The sequence below is a fragment of the Carlito syrichta genome, unplaced genomic scaffold, assembly GCF_000164805.1.
Source record: "Carlito syrichta isolate Samal-C Ts95f unplaced genomic scaffold, Tarsius_syrichta-2.0.1 Scaffold308839, whole genome shotgun sequence".
NCBI lineage: Eukaryota > Metazoa > Chordata > Mammalia > Primates > Tarsiidae > Carlito > Carlito syrichta.
In genome coordinates this window covers 811,449-831,810 of record NW_007252935.1, presented here as the reverse complement: position 1 = coordinate 831,810, position 20,362 = coordinate 811,449, and the positions used below count along the sequence as shown (strand labels likewise).

The following is a 20,362-nucleotide window of genomic DNA, read 5'->3' as shown; positions in this document are numbered from 1 at the left end:
AGAGCGATGGAGGTGGGGGGTGAGCTGTGGAGAGCAAGAAGGAATAGATTAAATTAATTGAAGAGTAATTTCCATATTCCAACTCTGGCAGGCAAATTCATCTAGTCCTGAGCCAAAGAGAATGAGTCAGTTCTAGGGTTTCTGAGTTTGTTTTCTCCTTGCCCCAGAAAATTTCAGAGACTATAGTGTATATTTGTATATTTCACTGTTGAGGACATCAGCCGGCACTTGGGGAGAACAGAAATGTAAACCTGTTAATAGGATAAAGAAACAGGCCTGCTTCCTATCTGTGGGCTGATTTGAGGGGATTTCAGAACAGTGGCGGAACTCCGACAGGACACAAGAAGGCTTGAGTGTAAAAGCTGCAACTTCAGGAGAAGATAAGGAATGGGCTTGGTGGTTTTCTTCTTACTAAATATATCATTATTAGCCTGGGCATGGAAACTCCTTAGAAAGCACGAAAATGGGCCCCTAAGCGGAGTTCCTCTAATGTTATCCTTATGAAAGCCATGATATTTATATTTCCATAAACAGTTGCATGGATCTCAGTTTACAATTTGAAGGCTGTCAAACAAACAAACAAACAAAAAACTGAAATAAAGAAGGCAGGACACCAGCACATTTTTTGAAGATTTTATAATCTCTCTGGTGTTTAGACCAGTGGGTAAAGTAAATTCATCTTTTCGTTATAAAAGAGACACGAAATCCGATTCACGAGCCATGGTTTTTAAGAATTACCTCATTCTCTGCCTAAACTCAGTCCTTTTGACTCCTCATAGCTCTAGTTTACTTTATGGGTTTTGCCTGCACCCCACCCTTGCCCACTTCTCCTCCTCGGAAAACGCTGACACAGCATCTAATATTTTGCCTGGGGCATACCTGTTCACTGAGAGGGGCCCCTGGCAGCATCTGAGACCTGGGACCTCAGGCCATCTGTTAAGGGCGTTGTTAAAACACCTCTGCTTTAGAGATGGCCAGACACTTCCTTGGAAGAGGGGACGGATGCTCACCTTTGGGGGCACCTGTGAAGTACACAGGTAAGTCAGTACTAAATAGGAAAAAGCTAACAAGATGAATTTCTTCCACTCCCACTAAATAGCAAATGAAACAAGAGAGAACAACTCCCCAACGGCTAACCCATGAGAACAAGCACTTCAAAGGACTGATTTTAAAATAATAATGTTAAAAACTAACAAAAGGATAAATAATCAAAGAAAAAAAGCCTTTTTGGTTTTGAGGTGCTCCTTTTAATCTAGACAAGCTAGTCATCATCATAATCAAACACAAGCCTAGATTTGCTTTAATTTCATTGCATGTTTCTATTGCTTCTGCCTCTATCAAGCTCAACCTCACTCATGTGAAAAGAAGAAGTTGCAGGAGCCTTCCTGCTGAATTCTAAGGAAAGTATCTGTGGAAAAAATGATATTCACTACCATCAGGCCGACAGCAGGATTTTTGGTTCAGACAGCTATTTATGGGCAAAAACAGCAAAGCATGGTGAACTCAGATGAAATGAGCATAAAATAAAGAGACTGATATTGTAAACTGTAGAATCAGGGACTTCAATGTACACAGCACCTCCTTACAACTACTGTTTCACAGCTGTTTCCATGAATTCCAGGAAAATTCTTCACATTCTTTGTTTTGTGTATAAGGTGGAATTGGTGAATGTGTAAATATGTATAGTAAACAACTCCCTCAACAAATGAGATGACTTCAATCTCTAGCTGAGCACCAGATGCCCTTCTGGTCCCCCTCCCCACTACGTCTTCCCAAAAGGTACTAGATGTCTAAGGTCATGATTTTCTAATGAAAGAAAGCAAAAGTTGACAGGTTAGAATAAAATCCTTTGCAAAACAAAAAATGACAACAGTGATCTCTTGAAACGCTAGAATAATTTTCAGTTTTTCTTGGTCTTGCACTTCAAGGGCAAAAATAAAATGTGCTTTAATAAATCACGACTCCATCTTTTTTGTAATGAAAAAGGTAGTGTCTGAATCTAGAAAGTGAGCAAATTGCGCCCTCTAGTGACTGAATGTTGGACTGAAAAGCTAGCTTTGCAAAACCTTTACAATTGGTGCTAAGTAAGCAATCTTCAGTAATTGGTTCCCTCCTAGATTTATTCATTCTTACAAGAAGGAGGACTGCTGAACTTGGGAACCAAGGCAGCAGGAACGTGGGGACTGTGTTCCTGATTTATTATTGAGCCCAAGTTGCTATTAACCCTTGAAATTAACTTTGTCTCCATTCCTTGGCTAATTCAAATGGCTGAATTTTGCCTGGGCTGCCACTGCTCTTCCTGAGTAAATGGTTTGTTTATTATTTTACTCAAAAGAATAGCTTTCCAGTATTTACTGTTTCTTTAATTCTTTGAACTTTATTTATTTTGGAATAGGTAGCCTATTCTAATGGTTCCAAAGGCAACTGCTTGGTAAGCCTAGTAAAACCGAGGATTAGGCTTACCAGATTGTCTTATACTTAGGGCAGAGTTCTAATTATTTAAAGGGTGAAAAACGGAATTTCTCCAATGAATAGGCTTATACACATGTAAAGTGTTATATGTATGAGGTATTTCATTGTAAAATCATTTACTAATACCAAAAGATCAGAGATGTTTTAAATGACATTAGTAGAGATCAGCATAGGAATAAATCATGATATGTCCGTATAATGAGATTGAGTGCATCTGTGAAAAAGCAAGAGGCAGATCTACGGATTCCTGCAGAAGCACCCTCTATAAGATAGCATTCAGTGAAGAAATAAAAAAGCAGAACGGTGTGAAGATTATGCTAATTTGTATTATGATAGGAAAAATACATGGTTATATTGGCTTATATATCCATAGTTCATCTCAGGAAGGGGACATAAGAAATGAGAAAAACAGCTGTCTCCAATGGTCAAAAATAGGACTAAGGTGTGAAATGTACAGAATTTTCACCTGTTTTGCTTACTATTATTTCTCTATTTTCTAGAACAAGGCCTGGCACACTGTAGGCCCTCAATAATATTTGTAGCATAAATGAAAGAATAAAATAAAATATAAATATGTGTGTGTGTGGGGGGGTTGTATATGACTAAAAGCTCTTTCCAACCAGAGTAATTGGATGGCTTCTATACACTTTTCACTTTGAAAATTTTGAACCATTAGAATAGGTTATCCATTCCAAAAGACATAAAATTCAAACAACTAAAGAAACAATAAAATAAATAATGGGAAGCTATTCTGTTGTTAGTGATTTAAGTAAGGCATTGTTTTGATGGTGACTTAAAGAGACAAGGGCTAAACGTTTCATCAACTACCAATCACTAATCAGCAATAATACTGGAGAAGGCGTAGCATTGAATGAACATTACACCATAAACCATTGTCCTCACACAGAGAGGTTTTCTGCTGGGTCGTACACTACTTGCTCTTTGCCACGTCCATCTCCCCTCAGATCCAGGCATGCACTGGGATTGCCTCCCGAGTCAGGTAGGGGAAGTTGCATGCTCCTCTCCACTGAGTTTCTAGCGGTTTGAGTCACTGTGGAGCTTTGGATGACTAATACAGTACAGAAACTCATTAAGGGTGGACGGAAGCTTCCCTTCCATGAGAATGAGGGGGAAGCTTTGATTTTTAACAAAGGAGAGTGTCGGATCACCAGGACCCCACCCAGGACCTCCTGAATAGGTCTCCAGGATGGGCTGGACACTCACGCTGAGGTACGACAACCTTTTCCCACCAGCACTGAGAAGATCCACTCTGGATCTAGAGTGAACTGGGAATCCATTTCCTTGGACAAAATAAAGCTCCTTGTAAGGATACTCCCCATGCACCTACTCCTTCCTACCACTCCATTCAGCATTATTTCTGGGTCATTCCTTTCTTTAGAAACTCTCTTTACTAGATCATGATCCCCAGCCATTCCTTCAGGGTCAGCTCCTGCATGTATCCTTCACCATGCTTTTCCCCGGGGAGGATGCAAGTCTGGTATTATTCCTTAACACTCCACTGTGAGGTAGGAGTACCTCCCTGTTAGGCCAGATCAGACTTCTGGTCTGGGAACATTCAACTGAAAAGGAGGAGTCCTGAAAGCAGCTAATTATCCATCAAAGAAATCCTGTTCCAACTGATATGCTTGTTCTCAGCAAGCACAGTCCTCCACAGCCAGTCAGATAATTGGATAAACAAGGCCTCAGAGACTCTCTGGGCCTGGGATAAGAGGTGAAAATGCACTTGATGTGGCTTTCTTAATGTAATCACCAGTTAACAAGCTCATTACAACGTCAGCGCCTGTGATCTCTGCACACACCCCCACCGCAGCCACGAGAGAGGATGCCCTTGAAGGCCTCGCTCGCTGCCTTGGCCTCAGCCCGTGCTGTTTTCATTCTTCCCCCACCAGAAAGCAGCTGGTGTCTCTATTACCAGCTGTTGGAACACATGAAAAATATGCCTGGAGTTGGTTCAAACATGTTCCTAGGCGAACAACCAGTATTTTCTTAATTTGGGCACAGAGGAGGGAATGCCAAGTTCAGATTTGGATAATCCTTTTCATCAACTCATTTTTTCCAGCTGTTCTGCTCTACTTTCAAAATTGCTGTCCTTCTGTTGGTGATTTCTCAAAGCCTCTTGCCTGATTCTGGTTCAGGGGATGCTGATCCACCTCTATGACTTTAACCCATAGAGGTTGAAAACTCGGCCCTGCAGAGGGTCTAAGTCCCTAGTTTGGAGACTCTGGTCATTCCTGGAATGAGCAAGTCTGGCTTTAGAAGCTGATTTCTCATCAGCGTGTTTGTTTGATGAATGCCCAACCCTCGCTGAATCGTGGGGAAACTTCTGGGAGTCCTGGTAGTTCTACAACTAATCTAAATCCTTTTCTTAAAGCAATTTCAATAAGGTAGCAGCACCAGAGGGCAGCACTCACACAGGATGCAACTTGAATGGTGCCCTTGAATGAGGACATCTGAAGGGTAGGGCAAAGAAAAGAGGCAGCTGAAGAGGTTTGAGGAAGGTGAGGCTGAGGGTTGGAAGGCCCTGTCGGCCTATCCCAAACCAACTTTACTGGAGGCTCCATAGCAGATGCTCCTTTAAGAGAGGTAGAGGTAACCTGAGTTCTACTTGTACACGGTGTTGAATTGAAACCCTCACCAATATCAAAATCCTATCATGTGTGATGCCAGCCACCATTTGCACTCTGCCATTAGGACCATGTAATAGTTCCCTCACCCTAGGGAGCTCTGCAGTTTATGTTGAAGGGACACCAATCTGAAATTCAAATCCTGCCTTTGTCAGTGTGGATGTTTATTGTTTGGCCCGATGGATAAGTATTCTCCACAAGTTCTGGGTAGATCACAACTTTTTATAAGTCAAGTCATATTTCAAATTCATGAGTTGAGTCCTCTGTAAAACAAAGAATTGTCCCTGGGTTTATCTGCTCAGTAAATCTTCATTTTCATTTATTTGATTTTCTTAAAGGGATACAGCTGTGACCAGGATTATTGGCATGGAAATAGCAACGTCAACAGCTAAAGTTACCCGACTGGCCAAACTCTTAGAACGATGTCCAGAATTCTTCAAGCAAGTCAAAGGAAAGACGCTTCTAAAACAAATAGGAACTGCTGTCCCTACCAAAATGATGACACTCTTGGGACAAACTGACTTCAAGGCATACCTATTACTGACACCATGGTGAATGAGCATAGAGATCTTTGCTTGAAAAGATACGTTAATGGGGAGGGGTTAAAGAGAGTCATGAGGTTACAGGTTTTTTGAGGTATAGGAAGATGGCAAGGAACAAAAAGGGGGAAAATTGACATAAATGAGAAAGTGAGGTCACCCAAGGCAAACTTAGTCAGCTTTCCAGTTTTACCTGGGATTCAGACTTGCTTTGCTCATTGCCATTTCCATTTTGGGAATGGGAGTGGAGGTATAGAAAAGGGGAGAATGACTCTGGGACTGGGTTACTGTCAAGCATACGAGGGTTGGAGAAGAAACACTGAACATTAAACAACACAGGAGATATAGACGAGATGCTTTCTAAATGTCTTGAAGTGTTCATGTAGGAAGAGTCTGGAATAAATTCATTATAGTGCTCTTTCCTGAAACAGACTATGAGATCTAGTGGCCTGGGAGCTGAAAGAAGGTGCTACCACCAAAATGGAGGGAAGGATCTTTCATCATTCCCAAGAATAAAGATCTGGTCTCTGACCAGGTAGCCTGTTCAAGTCTACGATGTCCAGTACAGCTAAAGAATATTCACTCTGTACTTGTGGGTTTGTTTCTCATGATGCCAACTTGGGTCCATAGTTATTGGTCTAGACTTGTCTTCCTTTGCCCTCCTACATTTCTGAATCATTCAGTGCACTAATGCATCCCAAATCCTGCTGTGATATAATTAAGAGATAATGTTTGTAGCAAGGAGTGGAGAGAGTTGTAAATGCCTCCCATGGGTGATTAAATGCCAAGGGGAAGTTGAATAACTACAGAATTCATCTGGTGCAAGTTTATGCTACTGCCACAAGCAATTTTTCCCAATTAAAGGATAACACAAACACAGCATCCATAAGCAAACATTTTCATGCCCTCATCTTCCTCTAGGGAATGGAGAATTGAAGCTTCTGCATCATAAAAATGCTTATCTAGGAGGGAGACTTGGGGGCTGAGTTTGTATTTGAGGAATGGGGATTGGAAAGGAAAAGCTGCTTGAGGAAGGATTAAACAGGGGAAACAGGTATGTACCTCACAGGTAAGGAAAAGAAGAACTCCATTTCTAACTGGGAGAGTGGTTGTTTGTATTTCCCACTGTGATTTTTTGGCCTGAATGAGCCACTGACTGGGTCTGGGTCTCAATTTTGCTTCTCTGGAAATGTGAGGGTGGAGATGCTTGGATTAGGTGACTATGAAGTTCTTTGCACTTAGGGCCACATATGTCATGCTGGAAAGTGTGGGTTAAGACCTGGGGAAATGGGAGCTCTCCTACACTGCTAATGGAATTGCGAACTGGGACAATTTTGGAAACAGTGTCAGTATGACTAAGACTGAAAACATATATTACTTATGACCCAATAATTGTACTTTCAGTCATATTTCTCAGGGAAACTTTCACATATGTGCATGCAGAGACAAAGAGAAATTCTCACTTTACAGTATAAGACCCCAAATTAGAAAAAAACATAAATGTGTATCAATAAGGACATGAATAATCAAATGTGGCCTCTTCACACAAAGGAATATTATACAGTAGTTAAAAGGAATAACAAAGTTCTGTATAAGTCAATATTGATATTTATAAAATACAAGCTGTTAAAAAGTTTCCACTGGTTACATTTGTAGAAATCTGAGTAGCTAAACTCTGAGTGTAACACACCTAATCGACAAAATTCATGAGTCAGTTCCTTCAATTGCATTAGCCACAATTCAGAGGCTGAATAGCCACATGTGATGAGTGGCCATTGTCCTGGCAGTACACATGTACATTTCTGTCACTGCTGTAAATTCTATTGGACAGAACTGGTCTTGAGCTGAAAGTCTGTATTTTTTTTTATAACTAGAAGATTTTGGTCACATTTCTCTTTCTCTAATATGTCCTTCTGCACAGAGGAAAACCAAGGAGGGCTTTTTCACTTCTGGAAAGCACATGTCCATTTTAATCCTAACTTACAATTATGTGTGAAAATCACACTTCCTTGTTAAAGAGAAGTAGATAAATTCTCCTTAGGAAGAGATCTAGCAGTTATTTACAGTTCAGAAACATCACATTTTCATTTTTGCCAAAGCCTGGGAAATAGGAAGAGAGGATGATGAAAGTGTTATCCAAATAAAACTCAGAATGTGGGTTCGATGGTTTTCCAAGAGTCTGTGTTTCTTACCTGTACACCGTATGAGGGACATATACTTCTCGTATTGGAAATTCCAAAATCTCTTTGTGTGGTCGTGTCCGGTTTTCAGGAAAGGGTCTCACAGGCAACATTTCAGGAGTCAGACAGCAATTAATTATCTCTGGAGCTGAAGAAATCTCCAGTCTGAGCAAGCCTAAAGAGAGAAAATAGGACTGTTTTAGTAAAGAAAATGCCTTTTATAAAGGAATCAAGAAAGAGTATTGTACTGTATTTTTTTTTAATGAAAATAAGAATAAATGGTAGTATAAAAGTTTTGGCACTAATTTTCTATAGTTCGAGAAAAAGCATGATAACTTTTGATGTTTAGTTTCTATATATGTAAAATAAAAAGCAAGAAATTGTAAAATGAATAGAAATAAATGAAAATATTTTTAAAGTTTCTTCTAGAACTTCCACACTCTAATAGCATATAGTTAAGTAATTTCCCTACATTGTCAGCAGTAAAAATGGCAAGTTTTTAAACTGTTCCCTGATACCAAAGTTTCCTGCAGGATTGCCTTGGGGATTAATTTTGATCTGAGGATAAGAAAGGTGACTTCATCTTCTACCAAAGTATCTCACATTCACTTTTTGTTATATTAAGGGTTTCATATAATATTTTATTTGATAACAGAGGATCTTCTGTTCAAATAATTATCTCATTATCTTAGAAACCAGAACGAAGGCATATAGTTTATTTACAGAATCAATCCTTTCAGAAAAATAGAAACCATTAATAGATTTGCCAAACGTATAGATCAATTCAAATTCTTTTTTTTTTTTTTTTGAGTTGGAGTCTCACTCTGTTGCCCAGGCTGGAGTGCAGTGGCATGCTCATGGCCATCCCAGCGTTGACTTGCTGGGTTTTGGTGATTCTTCCACCTCAGCCTTCCAAGTAGCTGGAACTACAGGCACCTACCACGCCTGGCTACTTTTTGATTTATTGTAGAGATGAGGTCTTGCCAAGTTGCCCAGGCTGGTCTTGAACCCGCAGGCTCAGGCAATCCACTCGCCTTGGCCTCTCAAAGTGCTGGGCTTACAAGCTGAGCCACCAAGCCTGACTCAATTCGGATTCTTAACTCCACTAGCAAACATGGTCTTAAACATTCTAGCACTAGACAAATAATGTGTCTAATCATAACTGGTTTTGGCACAGTGAAAGAGGATCAAGACAAGATTCCCACCTGGAATTGACTTGACTCGTCTCTGTAAGGATGAAGATCTTTTGAAGTCAGCTAAAAACTTGAATAAGTCTTCATCACTAAGGCGATCGCCTTCCTGCCAAGAGAAAAGTCAGGGTTAGTATAGATGTCCCACTGACTCTTAGGTCAGGAACCAACGACATCTGAAGATTTTTAACTTTAAGTTTTAGTCTTACAAGTCTTTCACTGAAATTGGGGTTATAGGACACCCACTGTGACTCAGCCTTTCATCAGTCCTTCTGGGGATTGGGCTTGTGCTGCATTCTCACTCAGGAAGAGTATATTCCAAATAGCAACCCTTTCAGACTCTATTTCTATTCCATGCATGGTGTTCAGGCCCCCTCAGCAACTCTTCTGATTTCAGTTTGTAAATTTCAGTTTGTTAATGTAACCCCTTTAAAAGCCCCAGGAAAACTGCCTGAGCTATGGAAAACCAAGTCCAAGTGAATTCTTTTTTTAAGTGCGACAAAATACAAGTAACACAAAATTGACCATCTTAACCATTTCTAAGCACACAGTTCAGTAGTGTTAAGTACATTCACATTGTTGTGGAACCAATCTCCAGAACTCTTTCAAAATAATCTGAAACTCTATATACTTTAAATGACTCTCCATTCCCTCTTCCCCTAGGCCTGGCAACCATCACTCTACCTCCTGTCTCTATGCATTTGACAGCTCTAGGAAGTTTTTAATTTTTAAAATAGCCTTGACAAAAGCCAAGTCAGGAAACCCTGAGACCCACAGGGAAGTGAATGTCTCAGTCAGACTGTTGTCATAGCTTAATGAATGAATTGACCAACACAGCTCAAATGGGATAGTTTGTATTACTGTGAACAAATCTTTCTCTCAATGAAAATAACTAACACTCACAGAGTACTTACTGTATTTTAGGCATTCTGAGAAGAGTTTTACAAGCTTCGGGTCACCTGACCCTTCCACCAGCCACATGAACTAAGTATTATCACCCCTGTTTTGTAGACAATGAACCTGAGGCTTGGTGAGTGCCAAGGTTTGAATTTCCCTACCAAAACTCATGTTGAAGCTTGATCCTCAAGGTGGCAGTGCTGAGAAGTGGGGCCTTTAGGAGCTGATTGGCTCAATAGAGCTCTGCTGCCCTCATGAATGGATTAATCCATTCACAGATTAATGAATTCATGAGTGAATGGATTACTGGGTTGTCATGGAAGGAAAACTGGTGGTTTTATAAGAAGAGGAAAGGAGGCCTGAGCCCCCTCACCATGTAACATCCTGTGCTGCCTCTGGACTCTGCAAAGAGTCCCCACCAGCAAGAAGGCCCTCGTCAGATGCAGCCCTTTGACCTTGGACTTCTCAGCCTCCATTACTGTAAGAAACAAATTCCTTTTCTGTATAAATTACCCAGCTTCAGGTATTCTGTTATAAGCAACAGATAATGGATGAAGACAGTGAAATTAACTAACTTGCTCTCTTAATCACTATATATACTCCTCTGGTGGGCTCCAGTGCCCTTGCAGATATGGGGACAGATCTAGACATACTGTAATGTGAAGATACCTGCTTAAAAAAGCTGTTAATGGTCATGGTGGTGGTTTTGAAGTTGGAGCCAGCCCCATTTTCCTCCAAGGAGAGGGCTCGTTCAGAAAGCCTTCTAGATTGGGCCAAAGTCCTCCGCTCCCCCACTGAGCTTCTCCCTTTAAAAAAAAAAATCATCATTCTCAAGTACGATTTCCTGTTTGAAAATGGAGCAATTATTAAGTTTACCATAAATATGTTTACAGTCACTGAACGAGAACACTGAACATGGCCATCTTTGTTTTGAATGAAAATTTCCTTCCCCTGGCCCCTACCTTTCTTAGTCCCCATGTTGGAGTCCCTAATCTTCCTCTGACCAGAGTGATGAGGCCATGAGCAGCCACAGGCCGCTCTCACATGGAAAACAGGGTAGACCAGATGCTGACCAGCAAGAACCCAGAGCTGCAGCCAGAACAGGGTGCCCTGATAAGCTTTATTTAGTCAGTCCAATGTTTGCTTTTATTTTATTTTTATATTTGCATTCCACTGGGAGACGCATGTTCTCAAATGCCCCTGAAGGCATTTAGGATTGTGACCCAAACATGCCAGGGTCAGCCTGTGTGCATTCTGAATCCCAGCTTTGCTGGGCTCTCACTGTGTGGAACAGGCAGCAAAACTGAGTTTCTGCCTTAGTTGACCTGGCTACTGGAATGAGAACTCCACATCACCCCCAAACTTGGGCTGAGACCCTGATACTCTGGAATAAGTTGTTTCTTAGCCCCTGTTGGGATTCAGGTGGAGATTTATACTTCAGGTGGAAATAGTATTGCAAAACTCAGGGGTTCTGTTGTAAATAATCGAATTGCTTAGAACTCTAATAGTTCCCACTCCTGTCTTTGAATATATTCTTATCCTCAATTTTTACCAGCTTGCTGAATTGGAATTTCTTGCTACCACTGCTCCCCTAAATTTGTCATACAGCCTCAGTGTAGTACACTGCATCTTTGGGTTGCTTCTTAAGAATCAGCCTTTGTAGTCAGGTTAATTGATCCTTGACCTATATATTACTGAGGCCTGAGCAAATCCTATACCTAAATTACCTAGCTTATGGTGCCCTCTAAGCTCTATACATAACCTTTTCAAATAAGGCTAGCTGGGTCTACATACAAGTTGGCATTTAAAAACATCGTGGCATGAAGTTCGGGATGCAGCGAAGTGAGGTTTGTTATGGACAAATCAGAAATAACCCAGGAGTTCTGACTGGTGATTATGTCACAATAATTCCAGAATTGCAATAGCAATAACAAAATAAGCTTTCTTCCACTTCCCTGCTAAGGGCAACATTTCAGAAGCGGCAGAGCTAAGGAAGCAAGAGAAATGTGAACATAGACTTAAATATTTGCTGGATACAAAAGCACTTAGGAAGACAGAAACTCCACCACAGGTGATAGGGGTGTGTTTACTTCAAAACTCTGCAACCCTCTTGAAAAGTTCCACATGCAAACAGTTTAGGAATTAATGATTCAGATCAAAGGTGAGGTGATAAAAAAGAAATATGCTAAATAAATTAAAACTGTAGCTAGATATTCTTTTGCATTTACTTTTTCATTGCATTTGGCAAAGTAAAGTTTGAGGGATAGAAAGTTTTGCTGAGAAATCTGAGTTTTGCTTTTTGAAGTTTTTATAACGAAGCTTTTCTTATGTTTAGGACTTCAGAACCGGCACACTGGGGAGCCCTTTGCTTCCCACTGCAGATGAAAATCTTACCAACCATGGGCTCCACATCGGTTACCTCCCTGTCAAGGGTGGAGACATTGAAGAAGCTCGATAAGCTGATGGGAGCCCAGGCAAAGGGCATACGGTATTTTCCCAAACGCTGGCAGAAGGATTCAGCTTGAAATTTTAGTTTTTCAATCTTTTCTTTACTCTGGAAGAAAATAGAGAGAAACAAGCTGATACAAATATTAGCACCAAGTCAACTGCTTCTGACATGGTTGTGACAACCACCACCAAAATCCAAACCCCAGTGGTTAAGAAGAGTGACTAAATATTCTTTTTATTAAAATTTAAAAAAAATTAAAAAGTGTGAGTAGGCAGAAAAATGACTCAACTCCAGCCAGAAATCTAGTTGATAAGGATATAAAGATTTAAATATGCAGAGTTTAAAGAAAGGCTACATTCAATTAGTGAACTACACTTTCAGCTTAAAAAAAAGTCCAAGTCTTATTATGCCAGCTAATCAGTGAGTGATTCTTTTGGGGGTTAGCTGCATGTATTGAACAAGATTCTCTTTGTACAAGAGAATCTTGGAATAAAGACTTTAGCTTATTATTTACCAAGCTCCAAGCAAACCTGTTTTTTAAAAAATTGCCTTGGAAAACTAAAACAAAATTCTAAAAAGCAAACTCATTGTGAAGTTTACAACACTTCTTTTTAGGTTGAGAATAAAAGATTCTTTTTTTTTTTTTGAGTTGGAGTCTCACTCTGTCGCCCAGACTGCAGTGCAGTGGCCACTCCCGGCCACCGCAGCCTCGACCTGCTGGGTCGCTCCGGCGATTCTTCCGCCTCAGCCTTCCAACAGCCGGAATTACAGGCATGCACTACCACGTCCGGCTGATCTTTTTGATTTATTGTAGAGATGAGGTCTCGCTGCTCAGGTGGGTCTCAAACCCGCGGGCTCAGGCAATCCATTCACCTCAGCCTCCCAAAGGCACGGGATTACAGGCTGAGCCACGGAACCCGGCTAAAAGATTTTTTTACAAAGTCTTGAGTTCAATAAATCTTACTTGAAATTTATGAGTATGTAGTCGAATACTGATTAGGTAGGTCTTATTCCAGAAAAGGTCACGTTTTAAATATCATACTGTGAACCTTTGCAAATTGCTATTGAGAAAAGATATCCTTTTCATAGGTTCAACACCTTTGCTGTGCTAACGAATTTATGATGTACAGTAGAGACAGCCAATTCCTGGTTATTCGTACCTGAAAAGGGGGGGTGGCCCATGCTGATGAGGAAGACCAGGAGAGCTCTGGTACTGCTTACTTTTGTGGGCTTTCCTTGGCCCTTCCAACCAGTTAGGTCAGAGTCTCAGAACCAAGACAACAGGGTGGGGCTTTGCCCTAGCCAAGTCATGTAGTCAGATATTGGTGCATATGATCATTAGTGAATGCAATGATTTATTTCTTATCATCAGGGACCAGTTTCTTTTTCTACTTTTGTTTAAATACACGGTATTAGTGCCTCAAATAAGGGCATGTTGAGGACAAAACCCCATTAACGATTTTGTGGAACACTTCTGAAAATATCTGCTTCTTCTAAGACGTCACTCTTTAGCAATATTCAAATTATCATACCTTCCCACCATCACTTTCTTTGATGACCGTGTAGGGTTCTGCACAGTCTCCAATCTCTCCCTGCTGAAGGACTTTTTCAATCTACCAATTAAAAAAATGAAAATAAAGCACATAAATTATCTCCTTATAAAGGAATTGATGCAACCATCATAATTGTTTTATGGCAATATTTGATGACATGAGAAGATAGCTGGTGAAATATGTATCTTGATTTAAAAATAACTATAAAAAGTACCATAAAATTTTGAAAAAAATCATAAATGCATATTAAAAGATAATAGCAGCTACACAGTAAATGTTAACAGTAGTTATCTTTGTATGGTGGGATTATGTGTGATTTTTATGTTGTTCCTATTGCTTATGCATATTTTCTATTTTTAAACAATAAACATGTATTATGCCTATAATAAAGAATGTAATAAAAGTTATTTTATAAAACAAAACCCATGAGACATATGTAGGAGGTAGAAAGCTCATTTTCTTTATTATTGCTTACCATGTAAAAAAAGAGATATGGTCTCTGTAAAAGTCAGGTTGGGGACTAAAACCTTCAACAACATGAATGAATGAACTGAATAAATTACCTGTAATTATCTTTATCTCCCTTGTATTTTCTATTAGGACTAATTCTCTGGATTTAACAGACTCGGAAAGAAACTCAAAAGCACTGGAATGCATAGCTTCTCAGTTTGCTAACTGGCTGGCAAGAGGAATGAATGCTGCTACTGTCAATGTCTTTTTCTGTCTTGATTCAGGTCAAGGAGTTGGCTGGTCAGTGGCCATAAATTTGGACATCATGTTTAAGAAAAAGAAAAGGTGAAATTTGAAATCTCCTAACTCTCTGCTCAAAGAAAATTTCATTTAGATGTTGAGAGAAAAACCAGTAGATTTAGTCCCATTAGCTCATGTAATTGGTTGAGATGATCCTTGAAGAAGGAATTTGGTGCAACATAGTCCAGTAAGCATATATTCTTAATAGGTGCTATCAGTTAGGCACTAAGTGTTTAATCCAGAACACTCTATGGATTAAAGGGTGCTTAATGTGGTTTCAAAGCAAGTAGCTCAATGGACAGCTGTTCCAGGGAGGACTCCAAGCAGGAAGTCTCTCTTCTCACAAAAGAAGTTTAAAATCCCTTCCCATTGCCACAGCATGAAGAGAAGGGTGGTCCTACTGAGGGATGCACCACATTGAAAACATAGACACATAACACTTGAACTAGAAACGAATCAGTATTCCATTAATCATAATAATTCACTCATTCATTCAAAAAATGTTTCATGAATGCCTTCTACATGGCAGCCCCTGGAGAGAGAAGGTGGTGGGTGATAAACATGGTCTCTATTCTCTTAAAGCTCATAGTCAGGAGCTTGTAGACCAAATTGGAAGGAAATGGATTTTTCCATGAGGTCAATGGACTAAAAAATGTGGTCTTTAGAATGAATTTTGAACAAAGATTAAGAAGCTTTTAATTAGAACCCTGAAGAAAGAACTGGGAACGTCACAGCTTTGTGTACTAGTAGTGTTAGCATGGAACATACAGGATAGGGTTCCTCAGTATCTGGAAGAAGGAGAAATGCCTATTTTTAAACATTTTTTTTTTAAAGCTTCAGTTCACTCTCCCATTCTCACTCTCCAAACTTCACAAACCCTTTTATCTTCACAAAATCTTGAATCCAAAGTACAGTTACAATTCTGATGTTCAGCTTGGTAATAAAAACAAGAAAGAAATAAGCCCCTCCTTATTGAATGATGTCTGCCTGGATGTACTAAATAGTATAACACCATTTACTCTATATTTAAAGGGAAGGAAGCAACAATGATGGCATTACAGTAAAACAAAACAAAGCAAATCATGAACTTTCTTGTTGTGTAGATTTAAATTTCTTAATTATATCCAGACACTTTGGTGCGCCTACTATGCCAAATGAATGCAATTATACATTTGAAAATTTTGGAACATATTTACTAAGTGATAGTAACCAAATTAAAGTCATCCACTGAGAAGTAGAGTTTGAAATACAATCTGGCTCTACAGAACTAGTATTGGTTTCCCAGGCTGAGAGAGAATTTTGAATTCAATGACAGGGCTGCCATAGTGCATTTTAAGTTAATTTTCCTGTATAGCTAAGTAATATTGCAATGAAAAGGACACACATTAAAGTTTGACAACAATAAACATTTAACTTCCCACAAGCTTAAATAAGTTCTCCTCAAGCTATAATAATTTCTCACAGTCTTTGTCAAATGGTTTAAAGGAAATTAGAATGAAAAGACATCTGCCATTTGGTAAGTAGCCTCCAAGTTACCCGAATTCTTTGGAATCTGTAGGCTACCAGGCCTCACAACAGGTGAATGGCAGGTGAGCGGAGCTCCACTTCTTGTCAGATCAACAGTGGTACTAGATGCTCATAGGAGCATGTAACCCTACTGTGAACTGCCTATGTGAAGGATCTAGGTTGTATGCTTCTTATGAGACTCTAATGCCTGATGACCACTCCATCCTCATCCCCCACCCCAGTCTGTGGAAAGATTATCTTCCACAAAATCGATCCCTGATGCCAAAAAGGTTGAGGACCACTGTCATAGAGGACATGTAGCCACATTCTGAAGTCTCTTTCACCCCAAACATGTGCTGGGACTAACACAATGGAAACATCAGAATGTGCCAGCCAGATTGTGCTTAATTACCTTGACTACTAGGTAGATATCTGAGGATGGGTAGGTGACTGAAAAGATTGCTGATCTTGCCTGACTTGAGGTGGCCACTGAAGGTGTGTGGGCTCGAAGAAATCCTTTGAACTGATCAGAGTTCAGGTCACAGTGAAAATTTTCTGAGATCTGTAAATAAGCAGCAAAGTGAAAAACAAGTTAGGCTTGATGCATTCATGGTCTAACCATGCGAAAAAGGAGTGAAAAAGCCACAAAGAATTTCACAAAAAAAAAAAAAAAAAAAATTCACCAAAGGAATAAGTGAAATTGTAGACATTGTTTAAGACAAGTGACTGCTGGAAAAATCTGATAAATAGTTTGCCACAATTTCTAGATAGTTTGGAGTTATTTGAGAAATGTTCTTTGAAACATTTACATTTCTATGGATCTACCAGTATTTCCTGAGTATCAGTAATGTGCTAGGTACTTCACTACGGAAGAGTAGAACATTGACTCTATTCCCAATTCATTTACAATAAAAATGAGGAACAGGGAAGGCATGTAACTAACTATAGTAAAAACAAAATATAAGTCACTGCATGAACACAAAGAAGCACTAGGGAAGCTCCACAGAGTGGTGACAGGTTGTTTCCAGTTGGGGTATTGAGGAAAGTTTTTCATGGAAGAGGCATTGGAGATGAATGGGCCTTAGAGGATCCTCATGGACAGAGGTGGAGGGTGAGGCATACCAAGAGAAAAAGGACAGCACAGATAAATATCTCAGAGGCTGGAACGCCAGAGGGACCTTATTTAACAGTTAGTAGTCCAGCTTGACTCTGCATAGGCAAAGGAGGGAAAGAAGATAGATGAGCTTCATGTGGAAGAAAGCCTGGCATGGAAGCTAAAGAGTTTGCTAATGTTGTAGAAAGTAGGCTGGGTGCCGTGGCTCATGCCTATAACTCCAGCACTTTGGGAGGCTGAGGCGGGAGGATGACTTGAGGCCAGGAGTTCAGGACCAGCCTGTGCAATATACCAAGAACTTGTCTTTACAAAAAGTAAAATTAGCTGGGTGTGGAGGCATGTGCCCATCATCCTAGCTACTTGGGAGATGGAGGTGGGAGAATCACTTGAGCCCAGGAGGTCAAAGCTGCAGGGAGCTGTTATTGCATCACTGCACTCCAGCCTGGTCAACAGAAAGGCTCAAAAAAAAAACCACCACCAAAAAACAAAAAACGTTGTAGGTAGTGAGGACCTATTAAAGATTTGAGCAAGGGCATGACATGACAGTGCTCTTTGGCTTGCTTATTGTAGTGCTGCTTAAGAGCTACTGTATAGTTGGTCTCTTCCCTTCATCACCAAGAGAGTTTTAGTGAGAAATGGCTATCCAGACAGAGACTACATTTACCACCAGCCTTCCTTCCAGTGATGGCTGATCATATGACTAAAATTCTCTCCAATGAATTGCGGGCAGAAGTGATATGTCAAACTTCAAGGTGATGCACTAATGGCTGTGACAAAAATGATTTTGGGAAAACACATATAGAAGAAGGAGCCACTGCCAATCTGAATGATTGGCAACCAACCCTGTCCCAACCAACCTTGGATTGTTAAGTAAAATGTGGTCCCCTGACTAGCAGCTTTAGCATCACCAGGCAATCTAATCTGTTAGCATTCTCAGGCCCCACCCAGATTTACCGAATCAGAAACTCTGGGGGTGAAGCCCAGCAAGCTATGTTTTAACAAGTCCTCCAGGTGACAATGATAAATGCTCAGGTTTGAGAATTACTGTTTTAAACCACTAATTTGGGAGTCTACTCATATTAGCAGTTAACTTGCCCTAATACAAATCTCAGTGCTAATTCATATCTATATAAGAGATACGTGTTTCCTTAAATACAGAATGGTTATGAGTACAGAGAGATAGGCAGCACCCGTCCTACTCTGGTTTTGCTATTTCTGTTCTCCTCAGGGAGATACAAAATGACTGAACATTAAAACAAGAATGGAGAAATCTTGGTCACTGTTTCCGTTAAAAGCATGGTATAGTCGGTGAGGTCTTCACCCTGTGACAGATGCAGATCTTGACCACACAAGAGCCCTTCCATTCATGATATGCCTCCTTCACAGTGCAAAGAACTTTCAAATGGAGGAAACATTCATGCATAACTAAGTTTGTTCAAAATATATTTAAATTGGTTTGTTTTACACATATCCCATGTGCTGACTATCTCATTCTTCTCTCTACCCCAACCAGGACACCACCTCCACTAAGCCTTTTCCTCAAAGATTCTTCAAACAATATACATGAGCATCTCAGATTACTGCTTGAAAAACGCAAAGGCAACAGAGTTACACCCACCAAAGGTCATTTGATTTCAAATCTGATGTGGTATTGCTGCATAGAAGTAGGATTTAAAAATATAAACCCAAATAATTATAAATAATATGTGCAACTCAAGGATGGGTCATTCTTTGCTCTCTTACCTTTTTCCTTTCTTTAACGTCGTATAGGGCAATGCTGGCAAACAGAGGCTCAATTTCAATCTCAAACCTATCAGAGAAAGAGAAAAATCGATGTGGCTTTCCTTTAGATTACTTTGAATTTTCTGAAAATGCCTGGATATATAAATTAGTTTAAAATGTGAATAGTCTCCGGAAACATTTGGAAAACTCTAGATACATGAGAATCACAGTGGAATATTAATGGAGAAAAATATGAGAGGTTCATGCCTAATCATTTGAGATCATGGTGAAATGTTACCCAAACATGGCAGATGTTTTGGAATATCTCCCCCCAAACTGCTTTTGGTAGCACTGCAAGAGAGAGTGGGCTAAATGGACCTTCAGGTTGATCCAACTTTTTATCATCGAGGCTGCCATGTTTTCAGAGATTAGAGTCTCTGTATTACGTAATGGACTTGTTTATATTTCACTATATATATAGCCCTCATATTGGTCCTAATTGCCAATTCCCCTTGAAATGGTGGGTTGGAGGCAAACATATCCCCAAAGCATAATCCTGGCCGATGTTATAGGTGCACATGGAACACAGAAGAGCATTTTCCAAGTTTCTCAGCTTAACAACCCATGACCTTGGACACTGCCCACTAACAGCACCAGTAAAGGGACCCTGGTCCATCATTACCACAGAGATCATGCAAATTAGGCCATATTTTGTCTCCAGGCATGTGTGAGGGGATGGCCTATCAATGGATAGTTTTGTCTCAAAAGAAGACATTTTAGAAGTACATTTGGACAGAGTATAAGCACAGACAAAAGGGACAGTTGGCCAAATGGCACCTTTAGCAATAAGGTAGTTTGGCATAATGGTAGGTTCACAGGGCACTGAGTCAGAGACCTGGCCTCTGTCCCTCTTTCGCCTGCTACTTCTGGGATCCTAATCAGGTTACTCACCTTTCCCAGTACCATTTATTTGTCTATCAAATGAGGAAAAACAACTTGCCCTTCCTGTTTTCCAGGTTACTGTTAAGGATCATGTAAGACAATGTGTGTGAATACACTTTAAAAATGTCAAGCAGTAGCATTATTCACAATAGCCAAAAGGTGAAAGCAATCCAGTGTCCATCCGAAGACAGCTATATATGACAGATAATCAAAATGTTTATGAGACTATATTCATACAGTGAAATATCATTCAGTCTTAAAGAGGAAGGACATGGATACATGTTGCAGCATGGATGAAGCTGAGGACATTTTGCTAAGTAAAATACGCCAGTCACAAAAGGACAAAGATTGTCTAATTACACCTGTATGGAGGTACCTAGCACAATCAAATTCAGAGACAGAA

The 20,362-nt window shown here is 40.0% G+C and overlaps 1 protein-coding gene across 3 annotated transcripts in view; it reads right to left on the bottom strand.

Annotated features, from left to right (window-relative positions):
• The window catches only part of DOCK8 (dedicator of cytokinesis 8), a 222,952-nt gene that overhangs the window by 104,357 nt on the left and 98,233 nt on the right, over positions 1–20,362 (bottom strand). For all 3 annotated transcript variants that reach the window (XM_008066066.1, XM_008066067.1, XM_008066068.1), the window contains 7 exons: positions 19,039–19,105; positions 16,594–16,743; positions 13,905–13,985; positions 12,318–12,477; positions 10,593–10,729; positions 9,042–9,135; positions 7,849–8,011 (listed from right to left, as the gene is read on the bottom strand). In XM_008066066.1, coding sequence (XP_008064257.1) covers positions 7,849–8,011; positions 9,042–9,135; positions 10,593–10,729; positions 12,318–12,477; positions 13,905–13,985; positions 16,594–16,743; positions 19,039–19,105 — 852 coding nt within the window. The remainder of the gene's footprint in view (positions 1–7,848; positions 8,012–9,041; positions 9,136–10,592; positions 10,730–12,317; positions 12,478–13,904; positions 13,986–16,593; positions 16,744–19,038; positions 19,106–20,362) is intronic.